The 17,116-nt window shown below is 37.4% G+C and overlaps 1 protein-coding gene across 2 annotated transcripts; it reads right to left on the bottom strand.

Moving 5' to 3' along the window:
- Positions 1-2,826: 2,826 nt before the first annotated feature.
- PCDH18 (protocadherin 18) lies at positions 2,827-16,567 on the bottom strand. 2 transcript variants are annotated; one of them, XM_047798964.1, is made up of 4 exons: positions 13,562-16,567; positions 12,728-12,816; positions 12,473-12,636; positions 2,827-4,779 (listed from the first exon to the last, which is right to left on the bottom strand). In XM_047798964.1, the coding sequence occupies exons 1-4, from the start codon at positions 16,046-16,048 to the stop codon at positions 4,112-4,114; spliced, it is 3,408 nt and encodes a 1,135-aa protein (XP_047654920.1). In that variant the 5' UTR covers positions 16,049-16,567; the 3' UTR covers positions 2,827-4,111. The 2 variants fall into 2 exon arrangements, with proteins under 2 accessions (XP_047654920.1, XP_047654921.1); XM_047798965.1 differs by having other exon boundaries at positions 12,728-12,813; positions 13,562-16,566.
- Between the last annotated feature and the right edge of the window lie 549 nt (positions 16,568-17,116).

Below are 17,116 nucleotides of genomic sequence, written 5' to 3'. Positions count from 1 at the left end.
ATGACCTTTTGTTCTTAATTGTATAAATTTACCCTTTTTATTAAACTAGTGAATCAGAGGAGTGAGATTTATTGAGAATCAGAAGTTATTAGCTTCACATCTTAAAAATATGATCCCTGTTATATTAATAACAAAGAAAAGACATGGAGAAATTGATAAAATCTAGGTGGTTATATAAGGAACTATATACATGCAAAAATTTGGAGAAGATTGCTATAAAATGTGGACAGTAGGATAAATTATCAAGGAAGAGTATCATAAAATAAATAAATTGAGGAGATAAAATCTGAAAAAGCAAACAAGAATTAGGAGCAACTTGCAGAAGTCATAAAAGGAAATAGAAAACTATTATTTTAAAGTGCCAGGGTAGGATGTGTTATTGCAATTTTAAAAGTCAAGAAGTATGTAAATTTTAGTAGCAATTTTTGCAATGTCAGCACCCCATAAAATTCTTTTAACAGCTCCATAAGTTGTATAAGCCATCGTATAATAAAAAAATTTTAAAAAATGAGAAGTATATACTATCATTTTCAGATCTATAATACAGGCCTATCTGTTCAATTTCTTTTGGTTTAGATTATAATAAAGGTCCTCTTATTTCTGGTATACAAAATGTGTGTGTTTGACTATGACTCCAGTCACATAGATGAAGAATGAAACCACAATTTAGGCAATAAAGTTTTATTTTTTTTCAATTTCAATGTAATGCTTTAGGTATCATTCAGTTATTTCAAAATAGTGACTTACTGTTTGTTCTAGAAGCCAAACTGAATGAGATGAATCCTCAGTGGCCCAGATAACCTAATTTATTAAATGAAAACAATATGTAACCATATAGAATTGTTTCTATCATTCATAGAGACATCCTAATATATTAAAAACGATTACAATCAGTATGACATCTTATATGTTCACAGTATATAAGGCTGCTTACAAATATAAGATAGCTTTGTTTTATGAATTTAACCTGCAATTAAGGAAGTCACTATGCTGGTATTTTTAAAGTTCCTGTACTGATTCCTTTTTAAAAGTCAAGACTAATCTTTAAGATTTTTACTTAGTTTGGCTTTAATTTTATATAGCAATATTTATTACCTATTCAATGTTCAATGTATCCTTAATCTTTTGATACTGTGATGATATATTATCAAGATACATTGAGCTGAAGTGGAAACATCTAAACTTTTTAGTAGTTTGGGAAACTGCCTGAATTGTCTTGGATTCGTTCTATAAGTTGATGCAGGATTGCGAGTTGCTATTTCAGGCAATCCATTTTTCACCCATACAACTAAGTTTTAAATAGATTCACTATTCTTTGTATTTTAATGTGTCAGTAATTCAAACTCAGTTTTGAATATTCTCTAACACTAGGCAGAATCAAAAGGGATGGAATGAGAAAGCTAATTTTCACAAATGACACTTTCTCAGTGACTCCAGTAAGACAGTAATTTACGTATCATTTGCCTTAATAGTTATCTTTGGGTAAGTGGTAAATTTGATATACGTGTGACAGGAGAAGTAAGAATTTAAATGAGTAAGAAAGTTTTAAGCCCCATCTGCTAAATACTAAGAAAGAAATACATGATAAATGAATAACCATAGTAATAAATTATAAGAATTTAAAGCCCATTCTAATCCTCCTATGAACACACATTTAAAAGGAAGATTAAACAACAGATTCAGTGTCAAACTTTAGTTTTGGAAAAACTACATTTTCAGATGAGTTCTTTAATGGAGGATTGTCTTTGAAGAACACGCAAAGGAATCCAGTGGGTCCAGATGGAGAGAGGAATCTCCTTGATTTCAGTGCTTTTCGGTTGTTTCAATCTGAGGAGCGGCATGGTAATCAAAGAGGAGGAAATGAGGATGAGAAGTTAGTTGCTAGGATGGCATCAGCCTTCACTGAGATAATACTACCTGTGAAAAGAACGGGAGTATAAAGTGAAACTCTTGCACTAAGATCCCCTAACTCTACAGACCTGGGAAATAATGAGTAGGGAAGCTGGGGAAGCAAGGAGTTTGAGACAAGGAATGCTCACTCTACGGGCAATATACAAAAGCCTTATGTTTAATACAATATTGTATTTTATTTACTTTGCATTACTCAAACATTGATTTCCAGCTTTGCTTCTTCCTAAATTACTGTTGGTGCTTTAAGAACAGAGAAGTTATGAAAGTGTTTTTCTTAATGATAATATGTGCTGAAAGGAAGTGAAGTTGAAAAGCAAAATGTATTTAAATGTGGTTAGCATTTGTGAGTGTAATCTACTGAAAAATAAACCAAAATTTCACTTGTAATTGCGATCCTTTCTACAAAGGAAAATGTGCCTTTTGATAGACATAACACATTTATTTGATGTGGTACTTGTTTGAGAATTAAATATCTGAGTTTCAGTCATTTGAAGGTTATTTAACTAGTATTTCATTCCCCTACTAGTAAACTGAAGGAAATAATATTTTCAACTCTTGGAAACATTGTAAGAGAGCATTTTTTTTTTCCTGTTACAACTTAACACAAAATTATGAGAAATAATTTGAAAAATATTCAAGTGGTTACTATTCATTATTCTTTTTTGCTTATATTTCAAATGCATTTAAATTTTTTAATCTATTGGGAATATGGTAGGGTACTTTCATTCCCATTACAGATCTCAAATTCATTTTTCACCCATTGTGATTCTTCTTGTTTGCCCAGCCAGTTGAATGTTCCCTCTCTCTGCTATTCAAAACCTGACACTGAATTACCCACTCATGAAGGATATGCTTCATGCAAAGCTTTTGAACATGTATGTAGGAACAGGAATCTGATTTATGGACAGTTTTTAGCTTTAATTTTCCTTTTATTTTCATTGACAGTAAAATCTTCTGGAGAGTACAATCAAGATAGTGTATTCATAGAAATAACATTAATAGAAGCTTGGTCATAAATGAGAATAGTCATAACAACGATCTCCCTTACCAAGGCATTCCACACAGAGAAATAACACAATAAATAAAGAATCTGCCATTTGTCACATAACAAATAAAAAAGAATTGCAACAACAAAAACTACAATTTTACAAGTGTTCTTATACTAAAAATAAAAGCAAAAATATGAGATCATGCACTAGAGACAAAAGCTACAAGTGAAGAGTTATAGCAAAAAACATTGCAAAAAATAAAAATGTTCAAGTATTGCAAGAGGAGAGGGGAAGATTGAAATGAAACAGTTTCAGGATAAATCAATTATATTTACTACTCTAGGAGGGACACTGACATAATTGTCTTTGTCCATTAATAGTTTATGCTGTTAAAATACACACTATTATCCATTTAGAGGACAGATACCATTTCCTTGGGGCACCTCTCATATTACAAGGATGGAATAAGATTCACTGTTTACCTTGACTATAAATAAATGATAATACTTTAGGAGAAATATTCGCAAAAGCAGGCCAGTGTGATGCCCTGGAATAGTAAGAGCCTTGGTGTTAGGAAACTGGTTCTAGTCCTATTATTTTATATCATTGTCTGTGAAAGATACTTCCCAGTTCTGGAATAAAATTTTAAGTTACATTCCAATTTTGCTCTAAGAATTGAACTATCAGAACTAGCAGAGAGCAGTAAAAGTAGTAATAATAGTAATAACAAAATAAACATTTTTATCAATGCTTACTTTTTTAAAAAAAGGTAATGGTAAAAGAAGCTGGATTGCTTAATGGAACTAAAAATTGAATAATGCTTTAGTGGGGTTGTTCCTACAGGATAACAATTTTTTCCCCAACATAACTAATGTAAGCAGTGCTTTTATACTTTGTGGTAGAGTATTACATCAGATTTAAAACAGTGGCTAATTTCTACATGATTAGGAAAGACATGTTTGTCATGGGAGTAAAAAAATAAAATTTGTCTGTTAAATTACACATAAATATAAGGTACAAATGTATTTTTAAAATACAGATTAAAATAATCACACTTGCATTGTGTACATACGAAAATACAGTATTTAATATTCAATATACACAGACACATTTATGATAAATGCAACTATTTGGCAATGCCAGTTCTTTCAGGGTTTTCACTGTCCCCTATTTCCATACTTATGGAAACAAAAAAGCTTTGCTAAAATCTCCTAGCTCTGGCGGACATCTTGAAGCAGTTTGTTAATTTCAGCCACCAGCTCACTGGCATCCATGAGTTCATGTTTGCCGTCATTGAGGTGGTTGAGCACATTGTCAAAATCATCTTCTTCATAATTTTCAGGGATCTCCTCCATGGCGGGCAACCATTTCGAAGACGGCTGCACACTAGAGTGAGTTCCAAGTGGGGGCCCAGAGTTGTTGGCGGGATTTTGAAAATGCGTACTGGCTGCCCAGGCCGCCACCCCTTGTGGGTAACCCACGGTCTTGGCTGGCAAAGGTCCCTTTCGGCGTTCCAGGGAGTTGGACCGATCCATTTCACTGCACTCAGCATAAGTGTCCAGGGAAGGGGGTAAGAGGCGCTGGAACACACTGCTCATTTCCGAGAGCAGAGAGGACGTGCTGGTGTCCCCAGAGTCCTCATCGTTCGGGGAGTCCTTCCCAAAAGTGGAAAAACTCTTCTTCTTCTCACTAGAATCTGCGGGCTGCGTGTCATCCTCAAGACTCTGGTGAGGATGCTGCTGCTGGGGCTGTGCTGGGAACTCTTCTCCCGGAATGAACATGTTACTCCTATAATCAGAGGAAGGCGAGGGCAGTGGGGGCATCCAGCACTGGTCAGAGTGTCCCAGGACCCTGCACTCTTCTGTGCACAGCCTCATAGCTGTGCTCAAGAAAAGCAGTGAGAATTCATTACTATATTTAGTGTGGCTCAAAAATCATAGACAAATTATATTTTTTTTAAAAAATAGAATAAGACAGTTTTAAACTATAACCCTAATACTAACCCATTATTTTACACATGTAGGTAGACTACAATAATGACTCTGATGGCACTATATATATACACACACACATACATGTACATACATATATATTTTCTGGCATATATATTTTTTTCTTGTCTATTAAATAAGGAAAGGAAGGTTATGGCATGTGCTTCTCAGGAATATCATCTGCTACTCAAATAATGAGAAAATGGATTGATAACTAATACACGAGAAAGACCGGAAAAGAGCTAAGGTATGGTCATGAAATATTTGCTTAGCATAAATTCTATAAAAACCCAGAGATATAAGATGAAATCCTTATGTTTGGAATGCCAACAGATAGCCTTGAGTAATACCTTTGAGTACCTTCTAGGTATTGAGGTCTGTCTGAACTACTTTACTTTTCATGAAGGCATCAAGGATATAATAAGCCATCAGGTAATTATACTTACCAATCTTTCTTAAAAGCATTAGGGATTATTTATTGACTTGTTACTTAAAATAGCAGTGTAGATTGTCCTCAACTACCAGGCATCCGTAGTTACCCTGTTAAGAAGTCTTTTCAAGGTTTGAAATTCGAAGAGTTGGAAAAGTCATCAAAGATGAAGAATTTGAAAAACCATTGGTTAGTTCTTCCAGATGCTATAATGCTCTATTGGAATGTGAATGGCCGTACTCATAGAAAATAATTGATGATATGAGAAAAGTAGAAAAATGAAGGGGGAGGAAATCTCTAAATTTGGCAAATATAGTAACTATACTACATAGCACCTAGAAGTGTGGAGATGTAAATATACTCCACAAATCATTCATCTCTTTCAGTAACAATTTGGTCTCTTTAATATAATGGTTTCATTTTAGAGCAAAGGCCAGAATACACAGAATGCAAGTTACCTTAGATTTGAACAAAAACTGGATTGATATCAGCTATATTCAGAGCTAATTTTATAGATGTGGCTACATAAGAAGCGTTCTCTTCCTCCCAAATTTATTGCTAAAAAGGATGACTCTTGAACAATGCCAAATCTCTTGTCAGGGGAACAAGCTCTTTGGGGTGCTTATTGCTATATCCACAGCACCAGGTAAAGTGTCTAAAGTGTCTGCATACAATAGGCATTTGCTGCATAGTCTCTAATCATCAGGGAAATACAAGTTAAAAAGCACAGTAAGAAATCACCTCAATCCTGTCAGGATGGCTGTAATGAAACACAAACAAAAGAACCAAAAAGCAAATAAATAAATAAAAAAAAAAAAACAAGTGAGAGGGAGTGGATAATATGGAACCCTTGGACACTACTGTTGGGAATGTAAAATGGTGCAGCCACTATGGAAAATAAAATGGTGGTTACTCAAAAAATTAAAAAGAGAACTGACATATGATCCAGCAATCCCATCTGTAGGTATTTATCCAAAAGAACTGAACTCAGGATCTCAAAAAAAGAGATATTAGCATTCCCCTGTTCACTAAAGCAGAGATATGAAAACAAGCTAAATGTCCACCAAGTGTCGAATGGATAGAGAAAATGTAGTAGTGCATACAGTGGAATATTACTCAGCCTTAAAAAAGAAGGAAATGCTCCAATATGTGATAATGTGGATGAACCTCGAGGACATTAAGCTTAGTGAAATAAGCTTATCACAGAAGGACACATATTTCATGATTCCATATATATGAAGTATCTAAAATGGTCAAATTCATAGAATCTAAGAGTGAAATAATAGTTAACACGGTTGGGGGTAAGGAAATATAAGGAATTCCTAATTAATAGGCATACATTTTCAGTTAAGCAAGATTAAGACATCCACTGTACATGATACCTGAAGTTAAAAATACTGTATCATACAGTGAAAATTTTAATAGGCTAGATCCCCTAGTAAGTGTTTTTACTTAATATAATTTTGGAAAATATTTATGCACAAAAAAATAAAGAATAAATATTCTAAAAGGGTTCCCATCGTGGCGCAGCAGAAAGGAATCCAACTGGGAACCATGAGGTTGTGGGTTCGATCCTGGCCTCGCTCAGTGGGTTAAGGGTCTGGCATTGCCATGAGCTGTGGTGCAGCTCACAGACACGGCTAGGATCTGGCGTTGCTGTGGCTGTGGTGTAGGCTGGCAGCTACAGCTCAGATTAGACCCCTAGCCTGGGAACCTCCATATGCCATGGGTGTGGCCCTAAAGAGCAAAAAATAAGAATGTTGCCTTTCAGAAAAGGAGAAGTAAAGGACTTGTTAAAAGGTATGGAATCAGTGCTCTTCATCATTCGAGCATTGAAGATAATTCTGTTCTCCTACCTCATCAATTCTGGGCCTCAATTCTTAAGAGAGAAAGTGGGTAAGTTAAGGAACAAAATTGAAAGCAAGGATTGTGAGAAAAAAAATGTCTGATTGCTAGGAAGGCTAGAAATTCAAAGTAAGGAAAACACTGGACAGTGCAAATGCCAGTCCCACAGAAATCAGTATGGAATGAAAGAAAAAGCAATATTGAGAATTCCTTGTGTCATTTTGCTATGAAGAAAGGATAAATTTAAATAAGAACAAAAAGATGTTTAGATGTGCTGACTTCATGCATTATTACTATTTGGAAATATTTACCAGCTACTGTTGTTAATCATGTAAATATAGACAAACCAAAAGTGTTGAAGGTAACTGGAACACTTTAATGTCAATGAGGTTTTCTCCGCACTGAGATAACTACCAAAGTGGTAATGAATTTTTTTCCTAATTCCCCAAGTCTCTGAAAATGTAAAGGAGACCTGTCTATACTGTCTTACTTACATCGTGTTAGAAGGAAGAGGAGCAGACCTGACAACACCCCTTTGTTTTCTGGATTTAATTCTGTGGGAAGGAATTAATTGTTTGATTCATTTTGTGTGGTTTTTAATGTTTAATGACAGGTAGAAAAGGAAAATATTATATAAGCTTCTAAGAATCCTGACATGAATAACTTTCTAGAGAACTAAATGAAATGAAAATAACCAACAATATCATCTGGGTGATTAAAACAACAGTTCACATTCAAAAATAAATGTGATCATAGAAATTTTTAGGCAGGGAATGCTACTTTATAACTTCACATAAATGGACTTCAGTTATGAAATAATACATTAGCATAAAAATTTATAATTTTAAAAGCTTGAAAAATGGATGAATAAAGACTAATGGAGAGGAGGACCAAAATAATAGAGATGGAAGAGTAATGGCATACAAGAGGGCATTTCTTAATTTCATTGGTATTTTCACTCTTTTCCCTGGAACTCAACTGTTTGAAATCATCCTCAGCGTACATGTCTCTTATTGTATCCAATGATCTATGTCCAATGATTCAGGACTTGTCAAGTGCTGCAAGTGACAATTCCATCACTCTTTGAAAGTTCTGCCAGGTGGTTAAATTTTTTCTGGAAAAGGAAAGTTATGGTCAAGCAGAGGATGCTTCTTTCCCACTGCATGATGATCAGTTTTGTCCCTGTGCTAGACCTTATAGGTAGGGCAGGAAGCAAGCATCTTGTTATACTAAGGATATAAGAAGAAAAACATATGTTTAACTTCTTTCAAGCCATTAATCATTGAGTGAACAATCAGTTCTCCATTAAGAGCCTGCCATATGTAAAGTGCAATGATAGCTGCATCCCCTCACATGGATTCTGGTATGATTCCACATCAAGAGCAGGAAATGAGGTCATAACTGCCCAGTTAAAATGCCAAACTCTATGATGCTGAGGGCATGTTAAAAAAAAGAAAAAGGACAAATACTGAATGATATCATTTATATGTGGAATAAACAAACTACGACAAACTAGTGAATATAACAACAACAACAACAACAAAAACAGACTCACCAGACATAGAAAACAAAGTGGTGTTAACCAGTGGGGAGAGGGAAGGGGGTAGGGGCAACACAGGTGGGTAGGGGAGTAAGAGGTACAAATTATTATGTATAAGATAAGCTATAAGAATTTACTATAAAACTTGGGGAATAAAGCCAATATTTTATAATAACTGTAAATGGAGTATAACCTTTAAAAATTGTGAATCACTATATTGTACATCTATAAATTATATTGTACAGCAACTACAGTAAAAATAAAATGAGAGTAGAGGTAGAGGCTGAAGTAGTTAAAGAGCAACTTGAAACAAACTCTGAGAGATGAATAGGATTTAGGCAGATAAAGTGAAAAGAAGCCAGTTTTTCAGGTAGAAAGATGACATGAGCAATGATTTGGTGTGTTATATGAAGAGATGGCTCTGCCTATTGCAAAAGGAAGTTAACATGTTCTCAAAAAGTTGTTCAAGCTGTATGAAAGAGAGATGTGACAAAGGAAAAGTACTGGAGAGAGATATCAATTCATGTGCTGGTGCAGTAAGCCAGCCATACAAGGAAAGCCAGGAGTAGGATACTGGCCATGAGAATGGAGACAACATGGAATTAAAAAGGAATGTTTGAATTAAGTAATCACAGATGATAAAAAAGGAATAAGCTCAATCAAGAAGCAGGATCACAAGAACATCCTGGCGCAGCTAATACTTTGGGAAAAGGGAGATTTTGCAGGCATATGTGTAGTACTGGAGTTCAAAGTTGAATGAGTAAGGACAGAAGTATGTTGACAAACATGAGCCAACAGACAAAAATGCATGCTGACTCTACTGCTCAGAATGCAGGATCCTTCTGTGGGAATTAATGGAATGAATGACCAGAAATGACCCTGTTGGCAGGCAAAGCAACATAACATAATCTATATTTGATCACAGTCTGATGCAGAAAAAAAGAGTTGGAATAAGACACTGTTAAGTCCTAAAAATAGTCATGCTTTAGAAAACTGTGCTGATTTCTATTAATGACATTCAGATGTGGACTTTTTTTTTTTTTTCCTACTTGGGATATTTTCTGGGAATGTAAGTTTACAAAGCAAGTTTTACACCCTCATGTGCCAGCAGAAGCTGCCAGGGTGAAGAATAAACCACAGTATGGGTGATGTTAACAACAAAATGATGGCCATAATTAAGGGATGGTAATCTTTGATAGTCAATTAAGAATATTTCTATCTATACTAGCCAAATATAAATAAAGCTTAAGATATTTTATGGGTCATCAGTGATTTCCTGGTGCTCTATGCCTCCAGAATAGTTTCTACAACACCCCCACATAGAGCCAGACAGCTAGTAAGGCAGCTGAATATGTTCTGTAATGCGGTCTATGGTAATGCAATGCTATACCCTATCAAAAAGCTCCTACCACACACTCGGATTAAATATGATTGTGTAAAACTAGAATTGCTTTGTAAAGAATTGTCTGTATATTAATGATAGTATAAAGGTGAGCATCTAACTCTGAAAAGAAGTGTAACTTGAGAGGAGTTTAAAGTTACTCACTAAACTAGACTCATTATTATCCAGAGTTTATCAATATCCAGCTATTGTTTCCCTGATGTCTGCATTCTTTAACACTTTTATTTTATTTTAATTCAAGCATTATTTAACACTCCTGCCGTGAACATGTCTGGTGGTAACTATGAAAATATAGGATAGAGCAAAAGAGGAGTCTTGATTTAAAAAAAAAAAAAAATTAGACCATGATAAGCTATTGTATTATACAATTTCAGAATTAAAAAGGACTTTAGGCATCATTTAGGCCCAGAAGTGTCAAGGTTATCTAAGTAGGGGCAGTTATTCTCCTTGTATTAATACTGATAAGTTGAAATTTCAGTAAGTCAACTGTCTACAGTTTAAAAAATAATATGAACTATTGATATTATACTCATGATATTATACTTTTCTGTTTTATGAAATAATGTAATTTGGGAAATCATGTTATTCAGAATTATGGATCAATATTCAAAATTAGAGTTCCATCAGCATCAAAGAATCATAGAAATTCAGCTGGCGCTTTCATTTCATAGGTAAGAATAATAAAATTGGTTTCTCATTGAGCAGGTTGTCTGAGGCCATATGTATTACACTAGGTTCTCAAGGATTTCTTTTTAAATTGGTCTAGGGAGTCTATGAATTAAAAGAAAGATGCCATGGGTGACTGTGTAAGTTTGGCTCTCAATGTACATTGATGGTAGAAGTAGCCCTTAATGCCACTTGAAGTCCTTCCCATACATTCATCCTGCCAGAAATGCAGTATTGCTTACAGCAATGGCATAATTAAACAAGCAGCATTTAATAGTTTCACAGACAGTAGTAAGACTTTAGAATATACGAACAAAGAAACCACTCGATGTATTAAAAAACATAAAACCTTTTAACTTGCTCTTATTCTTGATGGATTAGTGTTTAAGAATAGAGGGGTTGGTTCAAATCTCACCTCTACCATGTACAAATTGCTTGATTCTGGACACATTTTTTTAACCTTTATAAGCTTGGTTTTCAAATCTAAAAAAAAAATGTGGACACACCTGTTATTACAACTACCACTAATTCCTATGTCAGAGTGTTGAGACAAGCAATGCAGGCCTCCATGGGCCCAGAGTAAGCACCAGGGCATGGTTGGTACCTACTACTGCGACTTCTTGGACTAATATTAATATTGATGCAGCTATTGCCACTGCCACCACTACTGTACCACTGAGGAGAGCCAGAGTTGCTGTTTACTGATGCTGAATGAATTTCTGTGGCTCTGAAGCTCCCTCATGTCTATTTCCTAAGCTCTCTTACTTGTCTACATTTAGAAACCCAATGTCCCATGGAACTCAGGCAGGTAATAGAACATTCTTCTGCCTTTCTTTCATGTATCACTTCATTTATTCATTTAGCAAGTGGCAGTTATTTGATCAACATTCTGTGGAATTTAGAAGCATAAGTAGCCAAGGGAATATTTATATGTTCCTAAGGGTTGACTTAATAATAGTCTTTACAAACAGGGTTGTTGCAGTGATGCACTTGGTATTTACTCAGCTGGATCAGAGAGTTTCTGACAGTAGGATGAGAGAGAAGGGACTCTAAGGAAAATGTGGCTCAGAACTTAATAGGATCCCCTCCATCTAGCTGTGTACTTATAAATTCCCCTCCTGCAGGCCTGTTCCTCTGCCATTACAGTGGAGACATAAAATGAAAGGTGACAAAAATATTTCATGCATACCACCTACAGAGATGCATTCTTTCCCCTATTTTTAGTGGTTAAATATACCATTCCCTAGTGTATTTTAATCTCTGATTATGTGAGTTGGTTCCCATCACAGGAAACGTGTCCTCCAAATTACAGTCCAGTTCACCACTGGGCACCAAAACAGACTGTCTGCATAAAAACAGCCACCCAGTAATTTTATAAAGACTTGCTCAAGAGTGTCCTATGGCAGTAGTGGATGGGGTAGAGAGGGGACAGAAATGTGGTTTTCTCTCCTCCTCTGCCTACTCCTTCCTTATCCTCTTAAGCTTGCATGCTTATTTCCATTCTCTACCAACTGTTTACTATGAATTTTAATTAAATAATTTTAAACTGTTTCAGTTTATGTTCAGTTGCTAACAGTGTGCATATGACAGATACTTCAGTGCCAAGAACAAAGAAGAAATAGAAGCATGGGAAAAATTGCTCCCTTCACTGGTATAGTGGATCTGAAAATAAGGATTTATCTCTCCCTACTCTCTTACCTGCTGGAATTCTTCCATCTGTAAGAAACAGGTCACTGAACCCTTCACCCAGCAGCCTGTCTATTGGAGAATCTCGTCCCAGATCATAATCACTGTCTCCTGCTTCACTGTCCCCACGGCCACTGTCTTTCAAGCTAAATTTGTCCATATCTTGAAGGGCATATCTAGAAAGAGAAATCAGGGAAAGTATAGTTTTTAACTCTTCAGCATTTATGATATTTGAAGCTTAATAGGTAGCACAAAGGTAATTCATACCTATAGCTCCTGGAATATTTGTTTCCTCGAAAACTTGGCCTTGGCTGATATTGTCCCTGGTGAAGCATTGAAAGAAGCTGGGAGACCTGCTGGAAACCAAATAGACAGTACAGATTCCTGGAAACAAACCCCCCAGTACTCCCAAGCTTTCAGCAAGGAAAACAGTTGCTGTTTCATCCTAGTTAATTGAACATATTATCTCCATTTTAAAGATCTGCATATGCTGGACAATGATAGGCCATACAGCCGGCTACCAAACAGAACTGAAATACATCCCAGGGAGATTTGGAAGCTCTTGTTCAACTGACTTTCTTTTTGAAAGAGGATTCCCTTCTCAATAACTGCTTTCTCTATTTTGTAGTTCAGATTAAAGTGATCAGTTATAAATGCATGGAGAATGCTGTAAAATAGAACAGTCTAACACATGTAGTGAAATTAATGTCAGAAAATTTTCAAAAATTGGAGACGTCAGTTTTTTAAATTTTTCTTAGAGACCATAACTGTGAGAATAAAGTGAGCCCCTTTATTTCTGGCTTGAAGTATCATAATCTGGGCATGAGGGGACTCGAAGTAGATAGTCCTTTGCTGGCTTCACATTTATTTTTCAATACTCCACAAAGTACATGCAAAAAATTCTTTATGAAAAACTTGAAACAGTGTGGTAAGGTGTGTATACTTGCTGTGCCTACATGATGTAACTTGCATCCTATTTAATTTACATGGTGTTAGTATAGTTACTTATGAATGGAAACTGTTAAGAACTATCACATACACCACTTCTGATCACTAATTGCAGGCTCTGTCAGTGATCAGATTAGCAGGGTGTGATCTTACCTCAACAGCAGGGGTGGCGTGGGTGAGCTCTAATGAGAAGTTCTCTGGCACGTGGTTGGAAGAGATTGTCACCAAACTGTTGAGGGACTGGTGACTGTTGTGACTCTGCCGGCTGCCCATCTGCCCTCTTTCTAAGGTAGGAGATGAAGACGGAGATGACCTGTGATGAGATCTGATGGGCAGAGTGCCATTTACTGTAGGCACCAGCGTGATGTCCCCTTTGTGGATCTGCCTGGAGGGTCTCTTTGGGTGGTGCTGGTAAGTTGATTCTGCTACCCTGCAGTTGTAGGATCTAGTGTCTTTCTTTTCTCGGTTACACCTAGTTGCAAACAGCACCATAATAACCAACAACACTGCACAAATTGCTCCTAAGGAAATAATGATGATCATGGAGACATCCAAGGATGCTTGGCTTACTGAGGTCATTGCTGTACTTGTCACTGACTCTGCATATTCAAAGATCATACACTTCAGAAGGACTTTGGTATGCAGCTGAGGATTGCCTTTGTCCTGGATGACAATTGAGAGCTCCCATTCTGTGTAGGGAACAGATTCCATGCTTACGTTGGTATGGATGTCACATGATCGTGGATCCATTACAAAGATATTCTCCTCATTACCTGCTATGATGGAGCAGCTGAGTTCAGCATTCACACCAGAGTCTCTGTCAATTGCCCTTATTCTTGTGACATGAAAGCCGCTTTCGGCCCCTTTGGGGATGGAGATTTCTGCAGTATTATTGCGTAGTGCAGGCCCTATAACCACAGGGACATTGTCATTTTCATCAATGATGGTAAGCACAACTGTGGTGTTGCTTACAAGTTGCTTTGGACTTCCACCATCTCTTGCTTCGACCACAAAAGTGATCTGACTCACTTCCTCATGATCAAAGATTCTGAGGGCATAGATGGCTCCATTAGATGGGTCAATGGTTACATATGTAGTTATGGAACTTCCCAGGATAAAACTCTCCAAAATGGTATATGTAACTTGCCCATTTTCTCCAAGATCAGGATCTGTGGCTGTAACAGTAGTGATATATGCCCCTGGCGAGTTATTCTCTGAGATTGCAAATTCATATCGACTTCTCTGGAAGTGAGGTGGATTGTCGTTTATATCATTGATTTGAACAGTAAAATGTTTTACTGTAGAGAGACTGGGTGTCCCCTTGTCCTCAGCGATTACAGTCAAACTGTACTCAGATCTCTTTTCTCTATCCAGTGTGGCATTCGTCAAGATTAAATAATTGTTTTCATACGTCTTCTGAAGTTTAAAGTGACCATGTCCATGAAGCTTACAAACTATTTCTCCATTTGGCCCAGAATCTTTGTCCTGAACTCTAACCAAGGCAACAAATGTGTCAATAGGATCCCCTTCAAAAATATAAGATATTTCTTCTTTTCCAGGGGACATGAAGTTTATGTTAATCTCAGGTTTATTGTCGTTCACATCCACAACCTTAATTATAATCTTGCAGTGAGCCGGGATTGAATTCGGACCCAAATCTTGAGCCTGAACATCAATTTCATAGGATTTGGTGATTTCATAATCCACTTGCTTGAAAAGAGTCAAATGTCCTCTTTCTGAATCAATCTTAAAAGTCTCTATAATTTTGGGAGACACATGACTGCTGAAGGAATAGACAATTTTCCCATTGGCGCCCTCATCTGGATCAGTGGCATTCAGATCTAGGAGCAAAGTGCCAACGGGAGAGTTTTCTAAGAGTTGTATTATATAAGACTGCTGCTCGAAAGCAGGGCTGTTGTCATTAGAGTCTGAAATGCTGATTTTTAGTATGGATGAGCCAGACCTCTGAGGGACCCCCATGTCCGAGGCGGTGAGCCGAAGCTCATAGCTTGACTTTAGTTCCCGGTCCAGCTCTCTCACCACTATGAGTTCTGCATACTTAGCTCCATCAGTCCTGGTCCGGACCTCGATATTAAAAAAATCATTGGCGGAGAGAGAGTACGTATGGAGGGAATTTTCTCCAACATCTGGATCAAAAGCACTGTCCAGGGGGATACGAGTCCCAACTGCCGCACTCTCTGATATCTCAATCGGTATGAGAGATCTTGAAAACTGGGGAGAATTGTCATTAATATCCAGCACTTCGACTTCAATATGGAAAAGCTGCAGATGCTCAGTGGGTAGAGTGATCACATCAAACTCTATGGAGCAGTTCAAGTTTTTCTGGCACAGTTGTTCACGGTCAATTTTTGCCCCTATGCTGATTTCCCCGTTATCCTCATTTACTACGAGTAAAGGAGAATTTCCCCTTTGCATGGCTCGAAAACGAACAGTGGAAGGATTAGGCAGCTTAACTAAAACATCAGCCACATCCTCTGATAGTCTTGCAATTACTGATCCAACCCTCTGCTCCTCATAAATCCTGTATTTCAAATTCTTGCCCAGTGCATCGGAGTTGAAAGATACAACCAGGAGTGCAAACACAAATCTAAAGTGCATTTTAGCATTCATTTGGTACATCGGTCAGTTTATGAGATTCCTCTCACAGAGCAAGTTAAAACCACAAAGCAATTCCCTCAACTTCCTTTGGCAACTTAAAGCTAAGCTACATTTGGTACTTGAAACTTGAAAGCGCCTCTTAATAACCCAGCACAGCAATTAACAGCTCGCAAACTTTTGTTTTATACACACCGTGTCACGACTTCCAGACATTACCGGCATGGAGTCCAATCCTTGCATTTGTTTGGCTGTTTGTCCTCTTGGCAAGCAAAAGAGTGTCACCTCCGCGTTTTCCCCCTTGTGTAGTCGGAATCCATCTATTGCAGGGTGCTGGCGGAGTCTGCAGTGGATCTTTCCCGAGCGATTCTTTCTCCCTTTCTCGCTCGGCTGCAGACTAAACACCCGTGATTGCTGACTCCAGTCTAAAATCTGTACAACTTCACTTCAACTCAGACAAAGCTCTCCTGCCCGGCGTGTGTTGAATCGCTTCCAGCCAATCAGCGTCCTTCCAAATCAAAAGCTGATGGAGTCCCCAAAGCGAGGGCAGGGCGGACTGGAGTGAAGGGTGGGAGAGGGAGAGATGGGAGGAGGAGGAGGGCGGGGGCTGGAGGCGCGGGAGCGAGCCGAGCTAGCAGGGCTGGTGGGGGCTGGGGGAGGATGGGAGAGGCTCCTTTACTGTTCCTCCTTTCCCCCACCCTTCTCCCCCTCCTCCTTCTCTCCATCTACTGCATTCACTTTCTCTGAGCGTGCCACGACAAAGGGGAGACAAATTACAGAAGAAAAACTTCAAATCAACTTCTGGTTGCCTTTATTTATATGGCATTTTAAATTGTCCTGGTTTTCTTAATTGCCCTTTCTTCTTCCACAAACATGTAATCATCTTGCTTTTCATAGTCCTTAAGTACTGGTTTAACTTAAAATACCTCTAAGTGCGTTTTGTTGGTGGAGGAATTTAATAAAATTTGAAAACTTGCTTCTAATTATGCTTCTCAGCCCGCCTCCTTCCCCTCCCCCTCTGTAAATACTTGGGTCTTTCTCATCCTGTGAGCACAAGCAGATTTTCTTGGGGCTCTGTTTTAAAGAACAGAC

The sequence above is a fragment of the Phacochoerus africanus genome, chromosome 10, assembly GCF_016906955.1.
Source record: "Phacochoerus africanus isolate WHEZ1 chromosome 10, ROS_Pafr_v1, whole genome shotgun sequence".
Lineage (NCBI taxonomy): Eukaryota > Metazoa > Chordata > Mammalia > Artiodactyla > Suidae > Phacochoerus > Phacochoerus africanus.
Note: the sequence above shows the minus strand (reverse complement) of the source record. Positions and strands in the feature narration are given on the sequence as shown.

Excerpts from the sequence above, each read along its gene's own strand:
- PCDH18 (XM_047798964.1), bottom strand. The coding sequence starts at position 16,048 with ATGTACCAAATGAATGCTAAAATGCACTTTAGATTTGTGTTTGCACTC. Across the intron at positions 12,817-13,561 it reads ACGCCACCCCTGCTGTTGAG|CAGGTCTCCCAGCTTCTTTC; the intron begins GTAAGATCACAC and ends TTTGGTTTCCAG. Across the intron at positions 4,780-12,472 it reads AGATGGAAGAATTCCAGCAG|CTATGAGGCTGTGCACAGAA; the intron begins GTAAGAGAGTAG and ends TCTTGAGCACAG.